Genomic DNA, 25,878 nt, shown 5'->3' with positions numbered 1-25,878 from the left:
TAAAAACATGTATGTAAAAAGGGCATGCCAGATTATCTTACTTATCTGCCTTTTTGTTCTCTCCAAATAAGACTTGGCTGAGAACTTCAGTATTTAAGTTCTGAGACGTAGAGATATATTTGTAAATTGGGTCCATTGTCATATCCTTCACCATCCCATCACTGCAGGGCTCCAACACCACCCACCCCAAACCTCTCATCATCCTCCCTCCCTTCCTCCCTCTCTCCTGCTGGCAGCCCTTGATTACACTTGTCTCCTGGGGGAAGGTTTAAACTCCTCAGAGATAGTAATATCGAGGGCACTACTGGCTAGTCACTTCAGATCAGGACGGGGGGAGGAAATGGCGACGGACATAAAGCTAAATATATAATTCCTCCCATGCCGGTAATCACGATGTCCAGACGATTTGAATTGACAGTTTAACCACTTTAGACTGAGGAACGCTTTGTTCAGATTTGAGCAGCAGGAGGTGTGTGTGCTGGAGCGTCTGGTTGCTCCCTACGATGGTTGGGGAGCCTCCTCGTGGGTGTAGAGGCTATCCAAAGGGGCCCGTGTGGTCCTCTCTAAATGCACGTTTGGGGGGAAAAGAGCCCACGTTCCACAGAGTTAAAATGGCTCGCAGACCAGACAGGAGCAATTCTGTGAATGACTGACGTGCCAAGAGCTCCGGAAGGAAACACTCTCAGCGCCCGGTATTAGTTCACCTGATTATTAGGATATCCAGCTTCCTCCTAAAATGGGCGGCTATTTCCCTGTTAGAGGCAGTAAGAGCACCCACCTGGATTAGGCCTAAACGTGGTCTGCATTACACCAGGCGCAACAAGGCCTCATGCCACACAGCTCAACCAATTACATCTATAAATATTAATAGGCTAATCTGCACATATTCTTTTCCTGTGAGCCTGTTACCACATCCCCGAAAGGGTCAGAGATACTCTTACGAACATCAAATCCATTAAAAATGTTTCTTCAATTTGCATATGCCGAGATTGTCGCTCCAGACAAGGCTCTCTCGATGTCTTCCCCCCCCCCCCATCATCACACCGCAAGAGGAGAGTGCATTTCGTATTCACGCGCTGATTGGATCCTTGATGAGATCTTCAGGGTGGCTTCACTCACTCTTACACTCCAGAGGTGATGAGAAGAGGGAGAGGTGTGTGTGTGTGTGTGTGTGTGTGTGTGTGTGGGGGGGGGGTCTGTCCAATTCGGTCTACACTGAAGTGGTCGGCTCAGTTGCCGCCCGGCTCCACAGCAGTTCAGCTGCTGCAGGAGCACCGCGGCTTGACGTTCAGAGTGTAATCACAGGCGGCACAAAGGGAAGACAGAACACAGAGAGGAATCATATATATATATAAATATATATATACACATTGTTTTTCTTCTTTCATACACACAGTGGTGGCTATACGATATAATGTAGGTCTTTTTGGAAAACTAGTATTAGACCATGATATCGAGCTTCTCTTAAAACACATGAATAATGCAACGCAGAAATCTGCATGAAAAGTAGGGGAACTGAGAAGTAGAACAATGCTAAGAGGGGAAGAATGAAGTAAGATGGAGGGACTGAGATTAAGAGCAACACTCGAGGGATTTTCATTATTTTTCCAATACGAGTTTAAATTGTACTATTCCATGACTGCGTCTGATATTTGTGCTTTCTGGAAAGAGGGATAAAATTGAATTAAGTAAGTGCTATGCAACACTCATATTCAAAAATTCCCATTTGATGATTTAAAGTGAGACGATGCAACTTTTGAAAGAAGAAATCATTCAAGAATTCTTCCTCTTACAAATGAAAACCTGAATTCATAAGAACTAAAACAGACTCTTGCCCAATTTAGTTCACTCTGGAGTTTTGCTGCTTCAGCCTCACTTGGTCTGGTATATGACCTGTACTAATTTAGCAAACTTTAGTTATATTTTGCCTTATAACTAACATTACTGATAATGGACTCTTCTCTACCTGTGCCATGGCTATATTACATTGTAGTCACCTAAAAATGTAACCGTTACAGTCGTCTTTGCGGCTGATAAGCAAGAGTTGCTAAGTATTGCTTTGATATATTTGAACGTCACATTTGCATTTGTGTCCTGCAAGAATCAGACGAGTGCTTTTTTGGTAGAATACAACTTTATAAAGAGCTTGTTGTGAGTAGAAGCTGTACGTTGTAACTGGTTATCTTTCCTTAAATGCACCAGCAACCTATAGAAGGCTAGACTAACCAATCAAACATTTACTGAGCTAATTCAGACTTGTATATTTTTGTGAGGAATCGCCAAAGGACGCACCAGAACTTCCACAAAGACAAAACTCTATTGCTTTCATACTAGCACAAAGCACGCATATGCACACGCACACACACAGTGAAAAGGCGGTGCTAGTAGGAGTAGTAAACATCTGAAAGGAACAGGGTAATTCACTTGATAAATGTCAACCAAAATGAAGCTATCAGCTGAAAGCAATTTCCTTGTGCTCGCCTGTGTTCTGCGCCAGGGACTTGGGAGATTTTCACCCCTCCATCGATCATGAAGCCTCTGTTTTAGGCCAAGGTACACAATGCCCTCAAATTGCTGACATATGGACCCAGAATCACCACAAAAACCTGCCATTTCCACCCCACCCCTCCTCTGTCCCGACTCAGCCACTCCTCCGCTAAACTCTTGTTTATCCAACGACTCCGGTCTGTTTAGGCCATTAAAGCAAAGCCGTCCAGGGAGACGGAGGGCCGAGGCAAATGTAATAACGCCACAATGTGTAGCGTGCAACCAAGCGCTGCTGCTACCACCAAAACACCAAAAAAAAAACAAGAAATCTGCATTGTCACGATTCCTCAATTTATTTTGTCCATTTAAAAGAGGTCGGACAGCATTTTGACTAAGATTGAATTGGTAGTTTACAATGTTGCAGCGCTGTGTGGGACCAGTAGCAGAGGAAGCATGAAAAAACATGATAAAGAGTAAGACACCGATCACATAAGAGTGCAGTAAAGCCTCTGGCTGGTGTAAACAGCGGATAGATGAAAGCACAGCCATGTGTGTGTGTGTGTGTGTGTGTGTGTGTGTAGCTCAGTAGGTTTACCATTCATGCATTTCTTGTTATTGATCCACTTCGAACAACTGCTACAATTCTTGACCGTGGCTTTAAAAGTGCAGCTGTTGAAAGACAAAGAGGGCCAAGTGCACAACATTAAAAGCCTCTTTCCCTAATGGGCAATTGTGGTGCCAGCAGTCAGGACCTGGAGGTCTGTACACAGGAAAGGTCCATTATCACTCTGACTAATGGAGGAGGGGGTGACTTCAAACCAAAAAGTGGAGAAAAAGAAAAGAAAACAAGAGAGAGACAGATGACGCACATGGTACAAAGTTTCTTTAATGGAGTCCATCAATAATGTTACTTTCCCCGACTTTATTGTCGAGAGAGCAGCCGTATTATCAATCCTAGACATGGGCCCAAATTAAAGGCTTTTTTTACTCAAGCGCATTCTTTAACAGACTTTGAATCAATGTGAAACAAATGTTTGGCAACACGCTAATCATATCCTCCGTCTCTGGAACAAACCCTCTCTCTCCCCTTCTCTTGCCACCAAGACAAACCTGCAGCCAGTTTACACTCAGACGGGTGCGCTTGTTTTACGTAAACAGACAGCCCTTGTGGCAAGGCGTTTGATTAGGAGGAGGCTTACAAATCCCATTAAAAGTCCATTCGTCCCTCGCTCGGTGTTTGTTTTGAAGACAGGAAGAGCAACGAGGGAGGAGGGAGATGACTGGCAGTCTGTCGTTGTTGTTGTTTCCGTGCCAATTTCTGTTTATGTACCGACGGTTAAACACGGATATCGCCCAGCAGCGAGGAGCAGATCTTTGCCAGCGTTGCGGGCCCAGAACCGAAAGCCCAGTTTCTGCCAAAACATGGACAACAGAACCGAGACTCATTGGTCTGTGTGAAGCTTGTGGACTGTGAGAACGGGATGCAAGAACGACCGAATGAGTACCTGTTTATTATAAAGACGATAGGGTTGAAATGTTGCTTCTGTTAAGTGTGTACATCTGTAGGTTCAGCTATAACCAAAATATCAAAAAGGAGACTTCTTAATCGTCAGTCAGCCTAACAGCTCCTTGGTCTTGGCTGCAAGCTGTTTGTCAATGTCCACTGCAATGTTGTCCGCCATCTGCTGAATCTGTGAAGGGGAAAAGGAAAAATGAATAATACACCTTTTTGGGCTCACTTTAGTGTCTGTTTGGAAAAGGATGCCATTAATAGCTAAACTAAACTATCAGTTACCTCTTTGACTCTCTGTTTTGTGCCTCATCTCTTCTCATCTATAGCCGCTCATCTCAACATTAAACTTCCCTTCGTCAGTGTGATCTATCAATTAAGAGGCTTTACGTGTAGCTCCACTGTCACCCACCTGTTTTTCCACAAGTCGTATGGTGTCCTCCGAGTGTGCTTCCTTCGTCTTTTTGACCTGTGTGACAGCAGTAGATCGCACTTTCCTCAGGGAATCTTTCGCCTTGTTGCCGAACTGTTTGGCCAGCTTGGCGAGGTTCTCTCTGTACTCCCGCGTCACTCTGCAGGGGGGGGAGGAACGTATGGTAACAGAGAAGGAAAACAAAAAACAGAGCAGGTGAGATTCCCTGGGATACTAGGAAATGGATTATACCAAGCAAGGCTCCACACACACACACACACACACACACACACACACACACACACACACACACACACACACACACACACACACACACACACACACACACACACTAGGCCAACAATTTAAAATAACTTCAAACTGCACACGGAGACCGAAAAGAAAGGGTTAGTCAAACACACTGTGCACAGACAAAATAATGAAAAAAACAATGTCCTCACTTGTGCAAATGAGGACGTTAAGTGCTCGTAAGCATGAAGTCTAATAATTTTAGTTCAGACTCGTAAGCAACCAACTAACAACAATCAGTTGCCGAGGTCTCAGACTCGAGCGAAACATCCGTCATCCCAACAACTTTGTATTCACTTTGCGATTGTTAATCACTCAGAAAATCCTACTTCCCATTTCACTCTCCCTCTTTGTCCTTAATTGACTATTTTTTTCGTTGTTTTTGCCTTTGGGACTATTTGCAAACAATCCAAGTGCGGCGTCTATTTACCACAAACAATACGGCCTAATTACTGATTCCAGGGCCAATCAAGGAGCGCCTTCTCTTTGGAAATGCAAATGGAGGCTTGGAGCGTGCCGAGACTGATTGCAGGGGGAAAGCAGTCTGACTCTTGTGTCCCTCCTCTGCCAGACTAACACCTGCTGCTCAACGTGCGCACGCACACGCACACGCACACACACACACACACACATATATAAACACAGGGCGGCATTTATACATGTATACTTACATGCACATGTGTGTATATGTAAAAAACATACTGTATATACACACAGAGGGGTTTAGTGAGTGAGGGATGGATAGTTTTTTGTGAGCTTGTTTGACTTGGCAGACAGAAAAAGAGAGTGTGAGAGAGAAAGGTCTAGTCGGAACAGAGAGAGAGAGAGAGTGACCCGACCCTCACATCAACACACCGGGGGTCTCCATACATCTACTAACAAAAGTCCATAAATCTCTCGGTTAAAGAGAATTATTAATGGCGATACATTCAGACTTACTGCAAGTTTTAGGTTTATGATCATTTACAGTACGTATTGATTATTTCATCTATCTATTGGTCACTTATTTACTCTATAAAAACACAAAAATGTCAACTGCTTGTCACAGATTAACAGAGCATAAAAACGAGTCTTAAAAATGATCTATTTCGTCAAATAACTTTATAATGAATTTAGTAAAAAAAAACCACTTCAATTAACATCGTGTCAATTGAGTAATATATTGTTCAGATCACCTTATTGTTTCAGGGCTCGTACTTACGATATGTCTCAGTGTATAATAATGGTGGGCGTGGGAAAACAGAGGAATGACAGAAGAAAAGTAAAAGGTGTAAAGAGAAGATTGAAAAGCAGGAAAGTGTTCCTGCCCTTGGGGCTGTGTGTGTGTGTGTGTGTGTGTGTGTGCGTGTTTGAGAGACTCACTTGGGAACGGGCACCTTGATGATCGTCCCGTCCACCTCTGGGTTAAGGTTCATGCTACTCTCTCTTAGGGCGCGGGTGGCAGCCGCTGTAGCCTGGGGCACAAACACAAAACACACACGCACACGCACACGCACACACATGAATGTGTGCTTGCGGCGAGCACTGGTGTGAATCGAAAAGCAGCGCTACAACTGCAGGTAGTGGCCCAGCTCCAGCTGGCAATAATTAAAGTGTTGTGTTGTGTTTGCAGTGTGTGTATCTGGGTGGGGTGTGTGTGTGTGTGTGGTGTGTGTTTGTGTGTGTGTGTGTGTGTGTGTGTGTCTGGGGAAGCCCTTGCAGTGTGGAAGTGCCTTGGGCCACTGTCAGCGCTCGGCCCTCTGGGACAGGACTGAGAGGTTGCAGGGCAGGGCGTTGACCCACGGTGATCTCACAGGAGAGTCTGCTTGTGCTTGTGTATGATACATGGACACACACACGCACACACACACGCACACGCACACATGTGCTTCTGAGTTTGTATGTGTTCCCTTTTAATCCTCTATTTGCACATTTAACAGCAGCTAATTGCTTGTTGATGAAGATGGGAAATGGTCATTATCTTGAGGTGAGCACATGTACATATCTTCACTTTAACTAAAGAGTACACGTAAACACTTTTCTTGTGTTGTGGTCAGATTTTGCATGTGGCCAGCTCATTACCTTATGTGGGTTTGAAAGGGAGGTCTCTACTGGGTTCAACCAATTTGGTGGGAAGGCAGAAATCAACACATTCGGTGGTTAGAGACATTCAGGCTACACATGTTGAAAGACATCGATACGTTATGGTCTTTAGGCAGCCGCCATGATTGTGACACTTTAACATGGTTGAGGGGCAACTATGTTGCATCCAATTGCTACAGTTGGATGAACAACCCATTGAGCGATGCTAGCAGTAGCGTTATTAGTACTGGCCATGAGTCAGTTATGCTACTGCCTTAGTAGGCCTTTTTTAATGTCATAGCAGGAAAAGCACAGGTGTAAATAATCAAATTAAAGACGGCTGAACTTCATTTTGGTGCTTCAGTTTGTACATTCGATTCCATAAAAATCTGGCATTATCCTGCACGACACTGTATGTAGTGTCGCTGTAGAAAGAAATCTTGGTGTAAATGCAAACTAGCCATTTTCTTGATAAATTAAACATTTCTGATCCGTGCTGGGAAACCACATCACAGAACAGGACAGTTGTTTATTTGGGACAAAACTACAAAACATCCGCAAAATATGTCTTTCGTCAAATGTTTTCGAAAATGGTTTATTGAAAAAGATGAAAAAAAAGAATTGCAAGTAATATTTCCCAAAGACAATCTGTTTTCTTTTTAAAGGAAGAAGAAGAAAAACAAAGCATTGTGTGTTTTGTGGCGGAAACAAGTGATCCCGACAAACACAGGATCAGACAAAGATGAGATTCTGAGAAGCGTTGGTCTGCAGTCCCACAATACTTTGACTTAAGTTCATTAATATCGTGGCTTCTTTGGAATGTTATTTTAAAGTGTAATTATATTTGTTTGGCAGGCCAGCAGGCAGAAAAAGAAGCTTTGCATGTGACTCAATGGTAAATACTAAAAACAGCATTCACATATGTGAACCATAAAAACTTGATCCACCATATACAACACAGTCCAGCAAATACTACATTAGAACCAGATAGCTACAGTGAAACGGTGCATACAGACAAGGGGGGAGGAATCCAAACCCTTGGAATTACTGAAAACAAAGTCACACTCCTCAAACAAATTCTGCAACCGCATGACAATTCCCTCAGCTGAGCTTCACAAAGTGTGCAAATGTGTAACGCGAGGATTTAGAACATATAGGTTGTTTTTTTTTTTAACCCCCTTTCTACTCTACTCTCCTTTCTTGACAGCTCCTTCTGGCCTGATCCGCCGGGGAAAAGAAATGGCAGTGAGATTAAAGGAATTTATTTGTGCGCATTAAATTAATTCATGAGGTTTCTTTCCGTTTCCTTTGTCAAAGTCATACGGAGCACAGGCCCTCTGGTTGCTCTCTTTGAGTGTGGGGTGATAGATTCAGCCCATACCTATGTTTGATTGTTCTCAGCATCAAATTCATCACCGTTTCCTCTCTCCCGACGACCGCTCCGGCGGTTCACGGAAAAACCGAGGGGAATTTCTCTGAAAAAAGTCCGGGCCGGTTCTGGTTAATGTGTTGGAGAGGAAGAGAAATTACACTGGAGTTTAACATCAAACGCTTGACGGCGCGGTTCAAAGCAAAGAGGCGGGCGGAGAGGAATGTGTGCGAGAGTCCGCGTGTGCGCTCGTGTTTGAATAGGGAGTCCTGAAGAAAACACTTTATGAACAAAGTGGTGGGATGCTTAAACATGCGCATACACACTCAGCCTAAAACACACACCAAATTGCCCCGTGATCTAAGCATGCTAGTAGTTGTTGTTGTTAGTTCCACTGTGCCTTCCCAGGCTGCTCTTAATGAATGAATGGAAAACAATGGTAGGGCCTCTGGAGTGCCTGGTAATGGATAGGCATCATTATAAGCCTATTAGCTCTGGGTACTGAGGGCTCACCTCTGTGTGGGACATGGGTAACGTTGGGCACGACAGGGTAGTGTGCGTGCACATGAATGCGTCTGCCGGTGTGTGTGTGTGTGTGTGGTCTGTGGTTGGAATAGACTCACTGAAAGACCATTCAGCCTGAATTTACAGATTTGAGATACTGATACATACTTAGATTTGCATGTTGTTTTGTGATATCAGCAAGAAAGCGAACAAAGATGCGAAGCCACAGTTTTCAGGTTCACAAGGTGACCGGTAGGAAAATAAAAGGTGGTTGTAGCAGACAGGTGGTTCTCCAAAGGAACAAACCGCCTTTGAATGTAATTTATGTCGGCAGTGGGGCTGTAGGGGTGGCAGTGTCGGTCGGTAGGTTGGTATGCCACTTTGGGTTCAGACCGAAACTGAAAACTCGTGACTTTTCCTCAACAATGAGGTGGACATATGTGGTTTTGAGTGAAATATCTCAACAACTATTGGATTTGCCATTACATCTGGTACGCACACTCACACTCCCCTCAGGAGGAATTGTAATACCAGATACAATGATAGAATGCTTACGTGCGAAACCAAGATATACCTGCTTAACGTCAGCATAGTGTACTTGTACTGTATGCATTTGTTTTATTACTGTAATCACTTATTTTATACTGTACTCTTGGCCGCTCTCTGAGTGGCTGTACTTGTACCTGTACATGCAAGCAGCACTTGTAAGCAGGTATCATTCATAATTCCTATTGATCAGAACTTGTTACACGATATAGAACTGTTCCTGTCAAGTAAATGTTATTGAACTTTGCTTACAGTTGCATCTCTTGAGAAGAGGAGCAGATACAGTTGTGTGAAAAAGTGTTTGCCCCCTTCCTGATTTCTTATTTTTTTGCATGTTTGTCACACTTAAATGTTTCAGATCATCAAACAAATTTAAATATTAGACAAAGGTAACACAAGTAAACACAAAATGCAGTTTTTAAATGAAGGTTTTTATTATTAAGGGGGAAAAAAAAATCCAAACCTACATGGCCCTGTGTAAAGTAATTGAGATCTATCAGTCTGGAAAAGGTTACAAAGCCATTTCTAAAGCTTTGGGACTCCAGCGAACCACAGTGAGAGCCATTATCCACAAATGGCGAAAACATGGAACAGTGGTGAACCTTCCCAGGAGTGGCCGGCCGACCAAAATTACCCCAAGAGCGCAGCGACGACTCATCCAAGAGGTCACAAAAGACCCCAGAACAACATCCAAAGAACTGCAGGCCTCACTTGCCTCAATTAAGGTCAGTGTTCATGACTCCACCATAAGAAAGAGACTGGGCAAAAATGGCCTGCAAGGCAGAGTTCCAAGACGAAAACCACTGCTGAGCAAAAAGAACATAAAGGCTCGTCTCAGTTTTGCCAGAAAACGTCTTGATGATCCCCAAGACTTTTGGGAAAATACTCTGTGGACTGACGAGACAAAAGTTGAACTTTTTGGAAGGTGTCTGTCCCATTACATCTGGCGTAAAAGTAACACGGCATTTCAGAAAAGGAACATCATACCAACAGTAAAATATGGTGGTGGTAGTGTGATGGTCTGGGGCTGTTTTGCTGCTTCAGGACCTGGAAGACTTGCTGTGGTAAATGGAACCATGAATTCTGCTGTCTACCAAAAAATCCCGAAGGAGAATGTCCGGCCATCTGTTCGTGACCTCAAGCTGAAGCGCACTTGGGTTCTGCAGCAGGACAATGATCCAAAACACACCAGCAAGTCCACCTCTGAATGGCTTAAGAAAAACAAAATGAAAACTTTGGAGTGGCCTAGTCAAAGTCCCGACCTGAATCCGATTGAGATGCTGTGACATGACCTTAAAAAGGCGGTTCATGCTCGAAAACCCTCCAATGTGGCTGAATTACAACAATTCTGCAAAGATGAGTGGGCCAAAATTCCTCTACAGCTCTGTAAAAGACTCATTGCCAGTTATCGCAAACGCTTGATTGCAGTTGTTGCTGCTAAGGGTGGCCCAACCAGTTATTAGGTTTAGGGGGCAATCACTTTTTCACACAGGGCCATGTAGGTTTGGATTTTTTTTCCCCCTTAATAATAAAAACCTTCATTTAAAAACTGCATTTTGTGTTTACTTGTGTTATCTTTGTCTAATATTTAAATTTGTTTGATGATCTGAAACATTTAAGTGTGACAAACATGCAAAAAAATAAGAAATCAGGAAGGGGGCAAACACTTTTGCACACAACTGTATATATATATATATATTTATTTTAAACAAAGCACCATATAGCTGTATTGTTCATTAGCTCAATGGCTAATAAGACCTAAGAGAACTAAATCCCCAGTGATGGCCGTCTGCGTATGAATATGATTGCATAAGGTTGATTCTCAAGACCACCAGAGAGTCGGGCCATTGAAAATGTAAGTTGCCCCTGTGGATAATATTTATTTCTGGAGCTCTGAATAGCACAGTGTTGTATCATTAAGAAGGAAAAGAGGGAAAGAAAAGGCAGTAAAAAGAAAAGAAGAAAAATAATCCATTCCTTCCTAACCTGGGGGTAAAATGAGGTCATTTCCTACTCTGACAACTCGTACGCAGACATAACCACATCTCAGTGCACGCTCACACAGAGTTTGGGTTCATGTTGCTATCTTTCACCCCAGAACAAAGGGCTCCCCGAGTGATCAATCAATTAGCATGTGAGACACAGTTGGAGAGAAAGAGGCAGGTCAGGTTTCATTTATACAGAGAGTTCTGGTCTGGCTCACTTTTCCTCCTGTGAGGACCGTCTATCTGTCTGCGCTTTGGATTATTTTCATAAAGCTTTTGGTTACCCGTGTGCTTGTGTGCGTGAGACACACAGATGCAGGTCGGAGGACTCTGTACGTGTGTGTCCTCCGTGTTTGTTTGTGTGGTCGTCTTACCTCTGGGAAGCTGCTCATGTTGACCATAATGAGCTGAGGGGATTTCATGGAGACCTGTCCCAGCTGGTTGAGAGGGAACTTTCCATCTTGGGTCGTCACCACAATGTGATCCAGAGCTCCTGAACAAACGCAGATAAACGCTATTGTCCATTTACTTAATTCATTGAAGCATTTCGACAATTCAAGGCGTCATTGTAAACAATACTGTCACACTGATTTTGCGCATATGAATGAATATATGAATCTCATATCATATCTACTTTTACGTTCATTTTTGACAATAAAGTTTATTGTTTGTGTGCAAAATATCTCTCTGTACTCTAAGACATGTCTTTCTCACACAGTGCTTGTTTAAATCATGTGTTTATGTAAAACAAAGGAAAATTAAACAAAAATATTGTTTATCAGATTTGTTTTATTCTCATAGATCAAAATTATAAAATCTAGTATTGGAGAGGCTGTGGTGAATAAAATAGCTTTTCTGGTTTGATGACACAGTTTCCATGCAGACTGACTCTGTGTTTTCTTTATATCTAATCAGACAGATTTACAAACAGACAGACGGACGGACGGATGTGCAGCAGAAGCCACAAACTGCATGAGTAAAGAAAAAAAAACCGAGACCACTGTAACAGTGTTAAGAGTTTCCATGATCTACTGTCTGTCCTCACTGTCAACACTGAGGAACAAAGATAAGTTTGCCAACATTAGCCGACTTCTGTTCAGTCCCTCGCGCCCTCTCTCCCTCTTTACTCCTCCACTCCATCCATCCGCCCCTCTCCTCCATCTGGCTAACCTCAGACGCAGTTGTTTCCTCCTTCTCCACCTCTGCCTTACATCACTCGCTCCCTGCTTACCCACTGCAAGCTGTGCTGGTAGAGTGTGTGGAAAAGAGGAGGGGGGGGGGGGGGTGGTGGGGTTGAAGGGGAGGTGAGCCAATGGTGTAAGTTTAAAAATCAATGAATCATATGATTTCAAGAGCAAAAAAACATCGATGTACCAGTCGGAGATTAGACGCAAAATAAAAAAGCTGTGATGAAATAGATACCTTTAGTTTAAACTGGATTCCTGACATGCCGTCTACCTGCCTGCCAATTATTCTGTCTCCCTCTTTGATGTCAAACGTTCATCTGTGTGCAGCTCTGAACCGGCCTGTCTGTCACACAGCGCCTCCGTTTGTATACACGGACCGCTCATGTCCATATCTGTGACCTTCTGCCTGTCCGTCTTTGTTACCTGTGCCTCGACAATGAGCTCCTACACATCTGTGAATACTTTGGGAGGGCAGACAGACAATCATTTCTTGGACTACAACGGTGGAGTGTGAGGAGGGGTACGGGGGCTGAGAGAGAAGAGGAAGAAGAGGATGGCAGAGAAAACAGTTGCCAAATTGTTCTTTATCCAAGTATTACTAATACTGATAATATAATACACACAATATCAAATAAATAAATGGAAAATATGCTTTTATATGTGCACTAAACATTTGTTTGCCATTCATCTTAAACATGCCACATTATGTGTAAACTTTATATACTAGGCATGTAGTTAATAAAATCAATATTATCCTTCAGACTGAGATGAATGCTCATCAACACCATCAATTGCATTCTGTGCAGTTGTTTGGTCTGCTACAGAGCTTGAATGACATTGTAACGAGCTGTGAACACAGTTGATATGATGAACTTGTTGGTGAACAGCTGCTGATTTTCCCATCAAGGAGTTATGGAGGAACATTTTCCTTCATTTGGGAGTGGTGTTTCTGGCCACCTGGTAACTGTGAGACCAACATTCACTCTGCAATTAAGTTTTGCTCACCAACTTCTACGGGTAATATCTGTCTCTTCAGCAGCCAGATGCTCCACTGTGGTCATTATGTTTGCTAACTTTGTCCGTCTGTTGTTTGGTGCTGGATAGGTAGCGTACAGTGGGTTTAAAAAAAAAAACAACGCCAAGACAAGAGTGTGGAGCTTTAAATTTAACAGAATGAATTTAGTTTAATTTCAGGGGTCTCAATTAACTCCCTAAAGAAAGTGCATTTACCAAAATGTCAAGCTATTCCTTTAAGTACCAACAGCTCTTATCTTCAGGACAACCTGTTGGCACCTGAAGCCATTTTAAATTACTTCGAGGTAGTTTTGTCCCAGTACAGTCCACCCTGTATTGACAAAGTTTCCATGGAAACAGAGCTTGTTTTCGGGCCATCTTTACCCATCTGTGACTAACCACAACGTGGCGGTCCCAGCATTGACCCCTTCTCTCTGCATCTATCTACGACTTTCTGCTACACGTTTGCCACACGCAAACAAACGCATGCACACATACAGTAGGGATTCACGGTAACACACACACCGGCACATACAGTCACATCCACACACACACACACATGTACTCATAAGCTTAATGAGAGCCAGATGAGAAGTTCATGGAACAAACACACACACACACACACACACACACATGAGCACACATTTGGACAACTGACGTCATGCCATTCCACCATCTCATCTCTCCTGTCAGCTTTTAAGTCCTGCTGCCTCCCTGGATTACTGTGCAGCTGGACAGAAGAGAGGAGGACGGATGGAGTGGAGGACAGCGGTGCGTGGATGGAGAGATGGAGCAAGAATGACAGGATGGAGGCAGAAATGACAAGAGAAACAGGAGGACGGAAAAGATGGAGGGAACTCTTGCCCTGTAGGTCAAGAACAAATTTGCATTCAAAAGTATAAAGACACAGATTGAAAATATCCTTTGAGCGGGGGCCAAAAAAATAAAGCGGTTTGAAAAACTGAATAGAAAAGTAAGTAATGGAGGGATATAAAGGGAGGGGCTGAAGAGAGAAAATGACTCATACCAAGACATTTCTGGATGATGAGTGGAGAGCGAAAAAAAGCTGATGGGACGATAAGGAATGGAGGGATAAATGAATAAAGGACAATGAAACATGTTGAGGGTATCTGCAAGACAAGACATTGAGATGTTAACCATAAAAATCAAGGTTGTGTTCATGCCTCCGTTGTTTAACTCTCCTGCATGTTGGTGTGGACTTAAACAAGACTGCACATGCTGCAGATCAAATGTCAGAGAAAGCACACCTTCATCTGAGGAGGAAAAGCTCAGAGACGCTTTAAATGTGAAGTCTCATTCTTGCGGCTGCCTCGTCCCTCGGGAGCTTCCATTATACACCCCACCTCTGACTACGCCGAGCCCAGCTCCCATTTGTTACAACCCAGAGGCAAAAAGGGTCGTGACCTGGATGTAGTTGGGGAAACCGAGGTCAAACTGGAGTCAAGGTAAAGTCACACTGGGGCTCACTCTCTGGCCTCGGGCGCTTTGTCAGGTAGATGCAAGTTGAAAAATAAAAACTGCACAAAAAAAACAAAACTGTCAATGGACAAGTCATGTGTGTGTATCAAATTAAAAGCAGAAATAAAAAAAATACGTATAGCCCCATAGGTGACAACTGCGTGTTTAGAAGTATCTTGTGGATGTCCGTTACGTCATGGCCGTCCATCCAGATACAGAATTATATACGGTTAACTCAGGACTAGGACAGAGGACGTGGACGTGTCGAGAAGAAGAGAAGCCCTGTTTGTAGATGCTACTGAAAAAGCATTCTTTGGAAAAACTGGATTCAAACATTGGATTGGCTCTGGGTAAACATTTGATCATTCTGGTTGGACTGCAGACATCCATTAGATCACTGACATACCTCTGCAGATTAAATCTGCTGTTGAACAATTTATAGAAATAGCCGTACGTGGTATGATGTTAAATTTACTGCATTTGTTCTATTGTTGTTTTCTTCTTTGAACCCTGTTATTAACAATAAAAGGAAATAGAAAGCTTAGCAACTAAATTAAACACTCATGTGTTTCACAACACTGTTGTTGCTCTTATTATCCCGCCATTTATCTCCACCCCTCAGCGTTACATCCGATGAATACCCGGCACTATTAGACAGCTGTTTTTGTGTTAACTTTCATCGTTTGTTTGTTTTTCTTCTGCAAAGTTTAAGAAAGAAAGTAATGTAATCAGACACAGATGGATAAAAAGAGAGGGAGAGAAAGACTCAGAGACAAGCTGAATACCTGGCGAGGTTCGGATGCTGAGGTTGCGTGTGAAGTCGTCTTTGAGCGCATTGAGAACAGCTGTCATGTCCCCCTTCACTTCATCCAGACTGATGATGTCTTCCACCAGAGCCACATTAATATTCACCTTCGCTGACTGGCCCTTTGCCTTGGCTTGGAAGATGAAGAGAGGGAAAGAGGCAAATCACTGTGGGAAGAGGGACGACTCGTATCTAAGATAGATCATATCGAATCACGTAACCCACATCCGTGCCAACGGAGGTTGAACACATGCGAACTCCAGTCTGCGCAATCTCCTCACTGACCTTTTGCCTTCTTCGTGGCGTAGAGCCTCTTGCATGCAGCAGGGTGGATGGTGGTGTTGGGGTGCAGTAGTGGTTCACTGACCCTGGAGGTGGCCACGAGGGGAGACCTGACCTGTCGCAACAGGGACTGACACAGCAGAGGCCGCAGCCGACTCAGGTGATTCATAGCCATAGCTGAAAGAGAAAGAAAGGGGGACATTAAAAAAAAGGACTAAATAACAAAAAAATTATGTTAGAGGTAGTATACGAACACAATGCCACTGAGTTTGAAATAACATAATTTCATAAAATCTGAATAATAAATTGTACACAGATCAGTTGAAGGCAGCACTGGTCCACTGATCATAATGAAGTAATAGCTCATAACAGCCAGTAGGAGGTAGGCCTACCTCTAGTGCTGACATTAAAGCTCCATCGTCTAGTTTTCTCTTGACAACTATATGATAAAAAAATGGAATAAAAAGAGCAAACAATAGAGTTAAACCTGTGAATGCTATGTTTGTTTTTTTTTGCAACGTCAGCCATATATCTTTGCAAAGTACAGTATAAGAAGTTCAGTACCATGTAAATTTACAAGTACATTCAAATAATAATAAATTCACAGTAGGCATTTTGGCATGTCATCGATGTAATAACACAGACGTAAATAATAAGGGATTCCAGTGAGCCAATATGCAGAATACCCGGGCCCTGGCCACATAAATGGAACAGGGCAATAATTAGTGTTATTAATTACACCTGCGTTAACCCTGCAATCACATGTGAAAACGGCTGGAGGTTAAAGGGCCTATTGTGCTTCCTGGTTCACTGATCTGACTTACTTGAAGGCTCGATGGAATGGAGCCATCGTTAACATAATTTGTTTCACCGGTGCTTTTCCTGCTACGACAAGTCTAAATCACTGCTGTTGAAGAACCTTCAGCCGTACAGGTTACATTACATGCAATTACACTTTGGGTCACAAACATGCTCGCTGTCTCCGTCTTGCACACAATGTCTACTCTCGGCACAGTTGTTTGGGCATTCCTGAGGGGGAAACCTCCCATTCAGAAATGTCACAATATCAGACCGACCGTTCCTTTTCTATTAAAAACAACCACCTCCCACCGCGCACACATGGCTCTCGATTGTGAACCGTGTCACTGAACCTCGGAGTACACAAGCACAGACAAACTCTCGAGGTATCCGAGCCCACAGACACAAACATAAAGCCCGTCTTTCACAGTCAGTGGCTGTGAAGAGCTCTGCAGCCTGACTGGCATCCTCTATATTGTCTGGTGTGTATTTATAGCTGGAAGCTGCGAGGAGAAACAAACCGCTGCATTAAAGACAATTTGGTTACGCGAGTAGAACTTTACCAAATGCGTGACCTGTTTTCAGTTGGGAGCAATATGTAAAAAAAGTCAAACTAAATCTACATGACTCACAACTGAAGACTAAATGCTCTAAAATATATTATAAAATGTATTTGTTCTTCACTGGACATAAATATTGTTTGCATAAAAAAGCAAATAAAGACCTCTCACTGTACGTTATATATGTCCAAACACCCCCTTGCAAAACCCACCAACCAACATGTTCGATGTAAAAGTTTAGGAATATTTTTCACATTTACTTATTCTTCTAACTGTTAGATTATAATTGTTGGTTCCCTAAATTCTGTTTCAAAGATGCTAAGAATATAATACTAAATCACTTAATTTTATCAAAATGTAAATTGATTTTGAAATGCGTTTACAAATATGTCAGAATCAGCCTTAACCCAATGTGTGTCTTTTTTGTGTATTTGTAGATTTTAAACTGCTCCTGGATTCACTGAAAGCCCAAAAATCCCAGACACAATACTGATCTTAGTGTCCTCAATATGCCACAAGTCCCTGGTGTTAATCCAGATATGAACCAAAATCCAAACATATCCCAAAGGCAATATTTAGGCTAGATTGTGGACCACCACCTACAATACAAACAAACCCAAAGCGGGGCATCTGCAGCTGACAGGTTTCCTGATGCGCTGATATGATACGGCGCACAGTGGCAGAGCAGATAGGCTCACATGTGGGACGGTGACGGATCTCTTTACAGTGGAAGTCAAGCAGAAGAAGTGAAGCACAGGTGTTCAGTGGGATACTGTAGCCTCAGATCCTGTAGATTCCCCACACAGCAGCTGCAGACACACCTCTCCTTCATCCAGTGGCAGAAGACAGCTGGTGGGCCCGCATGATCTCTCCTCTGCACACTTTACAGTTTGAGCAGAAAATAATACACCAGAGTATCGGATGATGTTCCGCCTCCTAAACCTCTCCAGTTAATTGATTAACTGTCATAATGGTATCAACTTCAGCAGCCTTTTTTATCACAGTGCAGGCTTCTGAGTGGAACATAAACGGGGCCATTTCTGAGATATATATATGTATATATATATATATATATATACATACATACATACATACATACATATCGATGTCTGGGTACTTCATGCTATACAGTTCATGCAAGTGGCACCACCAGGTTGATTTTGTGCTGTTTTTTTGTAACTGGTACTCGAGTAAAGCAGAAAACACGAGGTACTATAAACGTACCAACAGTAGCGTGCGTAGTACGTTTACAGTAAGATAAATGACTGGTCCCAGACTCCCAGCACTCTATGTAGCCTAAGAAAAACAGTGTGAAGGTCGCTGGGATGGGGGCGTGCATGCAGCCCTTCGTCGCCTTCTTCTGCACAAACCACGGGCAAATACTAAACATAAAACGCAATCACGTAGTATTAAACATAACACTGCCGTTCATTTCAGCAACAACCCGGTAAAACCCAACCTTCACCTGAAGAAAATGACCCCAAACAATACACGTACTTACTTTACAGCATGTTAGCTAGGGAAAAAGCCACATTTGACATCTATGTCGTCATCATCAGGCACCGACACTTTGGAACGTCCGGTTTTGTGCTCGAAACGTCACGCGGGGTGGCCCGAGTAGGCGGGGTTACTGCCTGAAACGTCAAACCTAGGCGAGGAGAGAGATACGGGACATACCAAGAGTAAAATCGAGTCTCTCCTCTCGACTCCACACACAGTTAAACAAATCACGACATCACTCTGCGCCTTTGTTGTGAGACGTTAGCAAGGCGACTGTTTATCCTTCGAGCTAGCTAACCTGCTCAGTTTAACAGGAGGAAAACATACACATCGCTTGAGATGATTAATATTACGTTTTGACGTAACTGAATTATCCCGAAGTGGGATCCGTAGTAAATTCAGTTTAAGAAGTCAGTCGCTATCAAAGAGGAAGTTTGACAGATCGAGGAGGTAAAGTGATACAATCTAAGCTATCTAACTGATAGCATCCCACACTTCTGTTAACTGTTTAGTGGATATATGTTGCTTTTCTTTATCATATTGACGTCTGAATGACCGAGATTGGTTTAACTTTAACGTAACACGATCGTTTTAACCAGCAAATGCGTACAACGCGTGGATAGTAGTCAATCGATCCACCTGCGTTTAGCTAAGCTATCGTTAGCTCGTAGCAAGTCAACGTTTCCCAAGAGAAGCCCCTAAATAATAGTTATTCTTTCTTTATTATTTTCTAAGAATTAGGTGTTTGACACACAGTGAATAAAAGTAACGTACCTACATAATTTAGATATCTAGTTTGATATCTAAATTATAGCAAAATGTACACTAGAGAAAATGTATGTTGACAGTGGGCTGACATTTGTTTAACGTTAAACTGGGTCTCAAATGTGTTTGACCACTATCTCCTCACAGCTTTACACATGTAACGTTATACATAAATCATATTTACAATGAGCGCACTGGTTGGCATTGATGCTACGACATAGCATTTGGTGAAACTTCAAACAATACCTCATTAACTGTAAAAAACCTGAAGTGAACTGACAAATTGGCTTTTTAATTAATTGAAATAAAGTAAATATAATTGCCTGTGAATAAGCTCTCAATTACAGTTGATGTTGAATGTGGTTGAAACATACAGGTCAAATGGGTGGACATATCTTTTCTGATAACTTCTCTTCATTTTCCAGATGCCTTCTGATCAATCATTTAAGCCACGGTGCTCAGAGAGATATAGTTAGTACGGCATAGTTTAATATGTTTTTAGTCCTCCAATTAACAGCTTAGTTTTCTGCCTTGCTCAAGACTGCTGGGTATCTGACACAAATGCTAAAAAGTCAACTCATCTCTGCCTTTCTTTGTAAACTTAATTTCTCTGTCTTCTATTCCTGTCTCCCACAGAGTACACATGTCTTCTGCGGCAGAGACAGTGAAAAATGCCTCCATCATGTCAGAGAGTGCCCATGACGGAAACCGCTTGTGGATAGGCAACATTGATCCCAAAATTACAGAGTGAGTAAATCCGCTACTGGTTTCAGACAGGCTCACACTCTTTTCGACAGTGTGTTGCATCAGATTAGATTAGAGCAAACTAGTCCTCACATGTTAAGAGATTAAAAGTTATTGGAACTGAAAAAAGCAGATCTGTATTTCACTACAAAGGTACACATTTCCAGATTCAAACGTATGATCCAGCCAGCTGAATGAAAAACAAGGTTCGTTTTGGATTTTAGCAGCAACAAGTGTTGGATTTGAGGTTCTTGTAAATCGGCCCATGTTATGAACCTGAGGTATTGCTTTTTAACTTGCCAGGCTCTACCTCATGGAGAGGCAATGCATTGTGTGTGCATATATGATTGATTAACTGTGTGTGTGTGTGTCGCAGGCTGAGACTGAGCAGACAGGGCTGGGTGTGTGAAAGAGAGGCAGTGAGGCGTGGAGACCTGCTCTGCTAAGGAGCAGCCATCATTCCTCACTCACCTGCCCTGTTTACTCTCTCTGTGTCAACCTGGAGCTGACTCTGTGTGTGTGTGTGTGTGTGTGCGTGTGTGTAAGCATGTTTAAATACACAGTTGATGTTTGGGTGGCAGCTGGTGGTGGCTTCAACACTGAGGTGTCTGTGTGTACAGTATTAGCGTGTCTCATTTTCACAACACCGTATGTACATGCAAACCTTCCATTGTTGCATTTCTGTGTGCAGTTGAGTGTCTAAATGTGCAAAACACCTAATGTGAGTGTGGAGAGCACCCTTACATATATTGTGATGGAGAGAAGGTGTTTTTTCGGGGTGAGGGGGTGTGTTGGTGTGCCTGTGGGGGATGCTGGAGAATGTATGGGCTGCAGCTCTGGTGGGCGTCTAGACAGGCGTTTCCTTCCCCTTTCCCTGCTCTGCTCTACCTCTCCTTCAATAGCTCACTACCCCACAGTATGGAGGGAAAACCAGAGAAATGCCCATGGCCCCTGGTGCTGATTGGGAAGATTAATTAGCTCCTGGGTAGCGTATGTAGTACTCGCTCTGTTTGTCCCGGTAAACCAAACCAAAACTCAGTGCAGAAGTGGAGCGCTGACCTGAAATGCAAGGTGCTGATTATGAGTACATGACGCCATGAATATTAATAAGACTTTGTATATTCTGGAAGAGCTTTTTTGGTAATTAAAAACAGAAAATTGTGTACTACCACTTAGTTGCTTTATTTGTTTCTTTGAAGACATGTGTTGTCTATTTTGAGGCATAAATGGTTAATTTGAACATACAGCAGTGTAAAAATTTATTTTTCCTTATCCAGAAAACTGCCTATATAGAGTAACACTTGAATAAGTATTTGCTGAAAGGTTATAATGGAATTCTTACTTCATAGTGCCAAAAATACAAAAGCTACCGCAGCTTTAAATGCCTTCTTTTAATATAATTGCAATATTTTTGAATATTATTGTCGTGCTTTGCCTCATTTGCTGATCAGAGTTTCTGCTCTGGTTGGTCCGGGTGAAATATTCGATCGATAAGGATGTGATGAGGTAAGAAGGCTGCACTTAAATCATTAGGCCATTGTGTCCTCCGTCAGAAAGAAAGATTTTGGAGCGTGTGTGTAGTTGTGGTTGTGACGGATCTCATATTTTTCTTAGAAGGATATTATATTCATGTCGGGCTCATAGCTTGTGCAAAAATGTATTCCAAGCTTGTGATTTAAAAAAATGATCTGGACTTTCTTCTTCTTCCATCTCAGACTCTCCCTTTTTACCCCTGTGTCTGTGCAGGTAGCAACTCTGTTCAGAGAACAACTCTAATGTTCTCATGTCCCTTTAAATGCTCAGTAAAAAAGAAAGGACCAGTCAGTAGTCACACACTTTTAACTCTTCTCGGAGGTTAGATGAGCATCAGCAGTAAGTCTGATATCCTTTGCCCTGCGCACAGACACAGCAGGTGTAACTGGAGCTTTCAGCACATATTCATGTTTTGTGCTTTTGGCGGCTCAGAGAGGGAATTTCTCATGAGTGGTAATCCATCACCGTCTCCCTCTTTGCTCTCTCTCTGGTCCTCTTGTTACATTTTAAGTTGCGTACCTGGAAGTTGTCATGACGTTTTATTAAAGAACTTACAACTATGACCTTAGTCTTACTGCAGGCCTAGATTTTTTTATGAAAGTATGCAGAAATTGCAGATAGTTGCCTTGCCAGAAAGTCTAAACTTACCCACTCTACCTTTTCCCCCTTCTGACCTACTATGCATCCAACCTTTTGTCTTATCTTTTTCTGGACTGGACTCACATCCCCCCGTTTCACTTCCTTCCTCGTCTTTGCCTTCCATGCTCTCCCTACCTGGGCTGCTCACCTCCTCTCTTCTTTTGGCTTCTCCTCCTGTTCCTCCACCTTTCACCTCGCCGTCAACATCCCCTCTATGAACTTTACTCTCCCAGTCTCCCCACCTTTCCCTCCCTTTCCTCCCCCTCTCCTCCTCTTCCTCCGGTGGTTTTTACAGCCCCCAGGAGGAGCGGTCCATTGTGGTTCAGCTTACGAGCATCCAAAAAAAAAATGTTCTTGGAGTGTCAGCCATCTAATCTCGCTCACATTTACACGTATGCACAAACATCCAGCATACACTTATCTAAATATATAACAATACTAAAATGATGGCATTACGTTTCAGTATTTTTGCATTTGACTTAAATGACGGCCTTTCTCCTCTCCTGATCAGTGTTTCAGAGGTGCACATGCAAACTATTTGAGTAAAAGAGTGCAGAATAATGTCATAAGTAATATGATAAACTTTAATTTAATATCGTATTTTCTTTCTAAATAAGTACTGCTGGAGGAGCCACCTTCACATGGGAGGCATGCAGGGTGTTGTCTGGGAAAAGCAGAAATTCAGTTTGACCGAAAGCCCCCCAGGGAGTCATAGAAGGGTGGAAGACATTACAACAACCTGTAGCTAAGACGCACAATTCACCCTCAGTGTCCCACATTGAGTTCCATCCTCTTTGTGGACACACACGCACACACACACACACACACACGCACGCACTCACAAACCAATTCAGAATTACAAATAACAATCAACCAAACAATAAAAGGCACTTATACAAAACACATGGGGTCACTGTGAGGATTGGAAAGTCACACAAGGTAAAGGCTCCGAAACAATAACACAGGAAAGTGTTTGTTGATTTCTTTTGTTTGTGCATTTTCAGTTTTGGTTTTGTTCTTGGTCTTTATGGTTTGATAGAAGAAACGTTGACATGTCACAGCAGGAAAACCACAATTTTACATGATGAAATTGACTGACTTTCTTTTAGCGGCTTCAGTTTCAGGGTCCTGGTGTTGTGCCTGCTGGCTCACTGTCACAGTGTGAAGACTCACGGCGACACTTGAATAGAACAGAACCATCGTCAAAGATGTATTCAGATCCTTTACTTTAAGTAACAGTACTGATACCACACTGTGAAAATACTCAAGTTAACTACAAGTTAAGGTCCTTCATTCAAAACCTTAAGTGAAAGTATGCAAGTATTATCAGCAAAATGTACTTAAAGTATCAAAAGTACAGTAGTAGTAGTAGTCAGTGTTTTACTTTTATTTATGATGCTTTTGGATTAATATTACTGTTAATGTAAATGTTGTATTTTGCATGTGCTAATTTGAAATATTTTTGAAATATTTAGTTTAACTCAAGAAGTAGGAGAATTTTCTCAACCCACATAGGACAAAAATATCACGTTTATTGTTTTGAATTCTCAGTACCTCAAGAACATAAAGTACTTCACAGGTGTTTTCAATGACTAATCAATCAGCAGGACGCTGTGTACTGCTATTGAACTTGTTAGTTGCAGCCTTGCCGTAGTCTGTCAGAAGGGAGAACAAGCCTCATACGGTCCTCTATTCTGCATATTACTCATATGAATCCTATTATACACAAGAGCTTTGACAAGTCATGAAATGGAAAAGCACCTGCTGCTCAGCATGAATTGGAAACATTCACTCAGCACCTTGGTATTTACAGTAATATAGCAGTGAATATCGTCGACAGGAGGCCCTGAACTCACACTGTCGGAAGACTTTTTTTTTTTTTTTTTTTCCATGGCTGCCAGAGGTCGGTTACACGCAAACCTACAAATCCTCACACTCCGCATAGCTCTACAGTGACAACATCTCTGTGTTCATTCCTGGTCCGGCGGTCCCAGGCAGCTCTGCGCAGCGAGTGGATGTTGTTCGTGCAGAGCTCGGTGCTCAGGGGAGATTTGAGGCTTCCTCTTTTTTATTCCCTCATTGTCCTGCTACTGTATCCTCAGCATTGTCTCACTGAGAGATTTACTGTCACTGGGCTGCCACACCAGCTGCTAAAAAGGTGTCAGTGAGAGAAGGCTGTCGTTCTCATTAGCCCCGCTTGACAGATTCACAGACCGCAGGTTGGCGAATGCGGTGTGCCGCAGATCTACGTGGCTAGCTCATACGGTTGAACTACAATATACTGTGTAGTGCATTTTGTTATGTAAGATTAGAGTAGTTTCAGTTCGATATCTTACTAAATAAAAGCTTTAGTTCTTTTAAAATAATCCTTTACAGAGCAGATACTAAGAATAAACATAATTTAATGTCCTGCTGTATGTTCTCATGACTCCTTTAGGTATCACCTGGTGAAGTTGTTGGAGAAGTTTGGCAATGTGAAACAGTTTGACTTCCTGTTTCATAAGTCTGGGCCTTTGGAGGGACAGCCACGGGGTTACTGCTTTGTCAACTTCAACACCAGAGAGGTATGTGTGCGTTTTTATGTTTTAGACGATTTATATTCATATATGTTGTACAGTATTATTCTCATTTTGCTACAGTATGAATAGTATACAGGATATAAACTCATAGTACAAACTCGGATGTGTCAAACACCAGGTTTCCTAGTATGCCAATTTGTTTGTTACAAAAACATCATGGTACATGTGTCAAGAAACGTGTTATTTGAAGTGAAACTAAATCTAATTTTCATTGATACAATTCCACAATCTGTCAATGATTGGCAGTTAAACTGATATTGGCTCGATGCAGATATTGCATTTTTAAAGAACATTTGAGTCAATGATGATGGTATGCCAGGCAGCAGGGAGTATTTGTTTCGGAGTGAGCCTGGGGATCGTGATAAGCATCTTGTTTCACAGCTAGTGTCCATCAGTGGGATATGAAGCCCTCCCTAAAGGATTATACAGAGGAAGTGTGTGTTTACCTTACACTCTCACACACACTTAGACAGTCGTGCACACACTCAGAAAAAGTACTTCATTAATATAATTTAGCATCAAATCCACTTACTCATTTGATTAGACAAAACTACATTTAGTCGCACTGCCTCTCAAACACACAAAAGAGACGCATACACACACACACGCACACATCAGTTAAGGTCTATCTGCAGGCAGAGTGTGATATTATCATCTCTCCATTGGGGAAACTAATTATTTAAGGACTCGGGTGCAATCATAAAGGCTGGTTTTTAAATGATATTTGCAAAAAATGTGTTTCTCTCTCTTTTCCTCTTCTCTCTGTGTGTGTGTGTGTGTGTGTGTGTGTGTGTGTGTGTGTGTGTGTGT

At 42.5% G+C, this 25,878-nt stretch overlaps 2 protein-coding genes across 8 annotated transcripts in view; one reads left to right on the top strand and one right to left on the bottom strand.

Moving 5' to 3' along the window:
• Positions 1–3,982: 3,982 nt before the first annotated feature.
• Positions 3,983–18,869, bottom strand: mrrf (mitochondrial ribosome recycling factor). Of its 6 annotated transcripts, none has more exons than XM_031855826.1 (8): positions 18,810–18,868; positions 16,343–18,189; positions 15,954–16,127; positions 15,649–15,801; positions 11,558–11,676; positions 6,081–6,172; positions 4,410–4,569; positions 3,983–4,178 (listed from the first exon to the last, which is right to left on the bottom strand). In XM_031855826.1, the coding sequence occupies exons 2-8, from the start codon at positions 16,515–16,517 to the stop codon at positions 4,101–4,103; spliced, it is 951 nt and encodes a 316-aa protein (XP_031711686.1). In that variant the 5' UTR covers positions 16,518–18,189; positions 18,810–18,868; the 3' UTR covers positions 3,983–4,100. The 6 variants fall into 6 exon arrangements, with proteins under 6 accessions (XP_031711686.1, XP_031711690.1, XP_031711687.1 ...); XM_031855830.1 differs by having other exon boundaries at positions 16,343–16,389; positions 18,810–18,839; XM_031855827.1 differs by lacking the exon at positions 18,810–18,868 and having other exon boundaries at positions 16,343–16,389; positions 18,007–18,379.
• A 186-nt stretch (positions 18,870–19,055) lies between these two features.
• The window catches only part of rbm18 (RNA binding motif protein 18), a 12,601-nt gene continuing 5,778 nt past the window's right edge, over positions 19,056–25,878 (top strand). For both annotated transcript variants that reach the window (XM_031855901.1, XM_031855900.1), the window contains exons 1-3: positions 19,056–19,258; positions 20,210–20,320; positions 24,927–25,053. In XM_031855901.1, the coding sequence (XP_031711761.1) occupies positions 20,217–20,320; positions 24,927–25,053 (231 nt within the window). In that variant the 5' untranslated portion in view covers positions 19,056–19,258; positions 20,210–20,216. The remainder of the gene's footprint in view (positions 19,259–20,209; positions 20,321–24,926; positions 25,054–25,878) is intronic.

The sequence above is a fragment of the Anarrhichthys ocellatus genome, unplaced genomic scaffold (assembly GCF_004355925.1).
Source record: "Anarrhichthys ocellatus isolate YVR2014 unplaced genomic scaffold, GSC_Weel_1.0 scaffold16, whole genome shotgun sequence".
Lineage (NCBI taxonomy): Eukaryota > Metazoa > Chordata > Actinopteri > Perciformes > Anarhichadidae > Anarrhichthys > Anarrhichthys ocellatus.
Note: the sequence above shows the minus strand (reverse complement) of the source record. Positions and strands in the feature narration are given on the sequence as shown.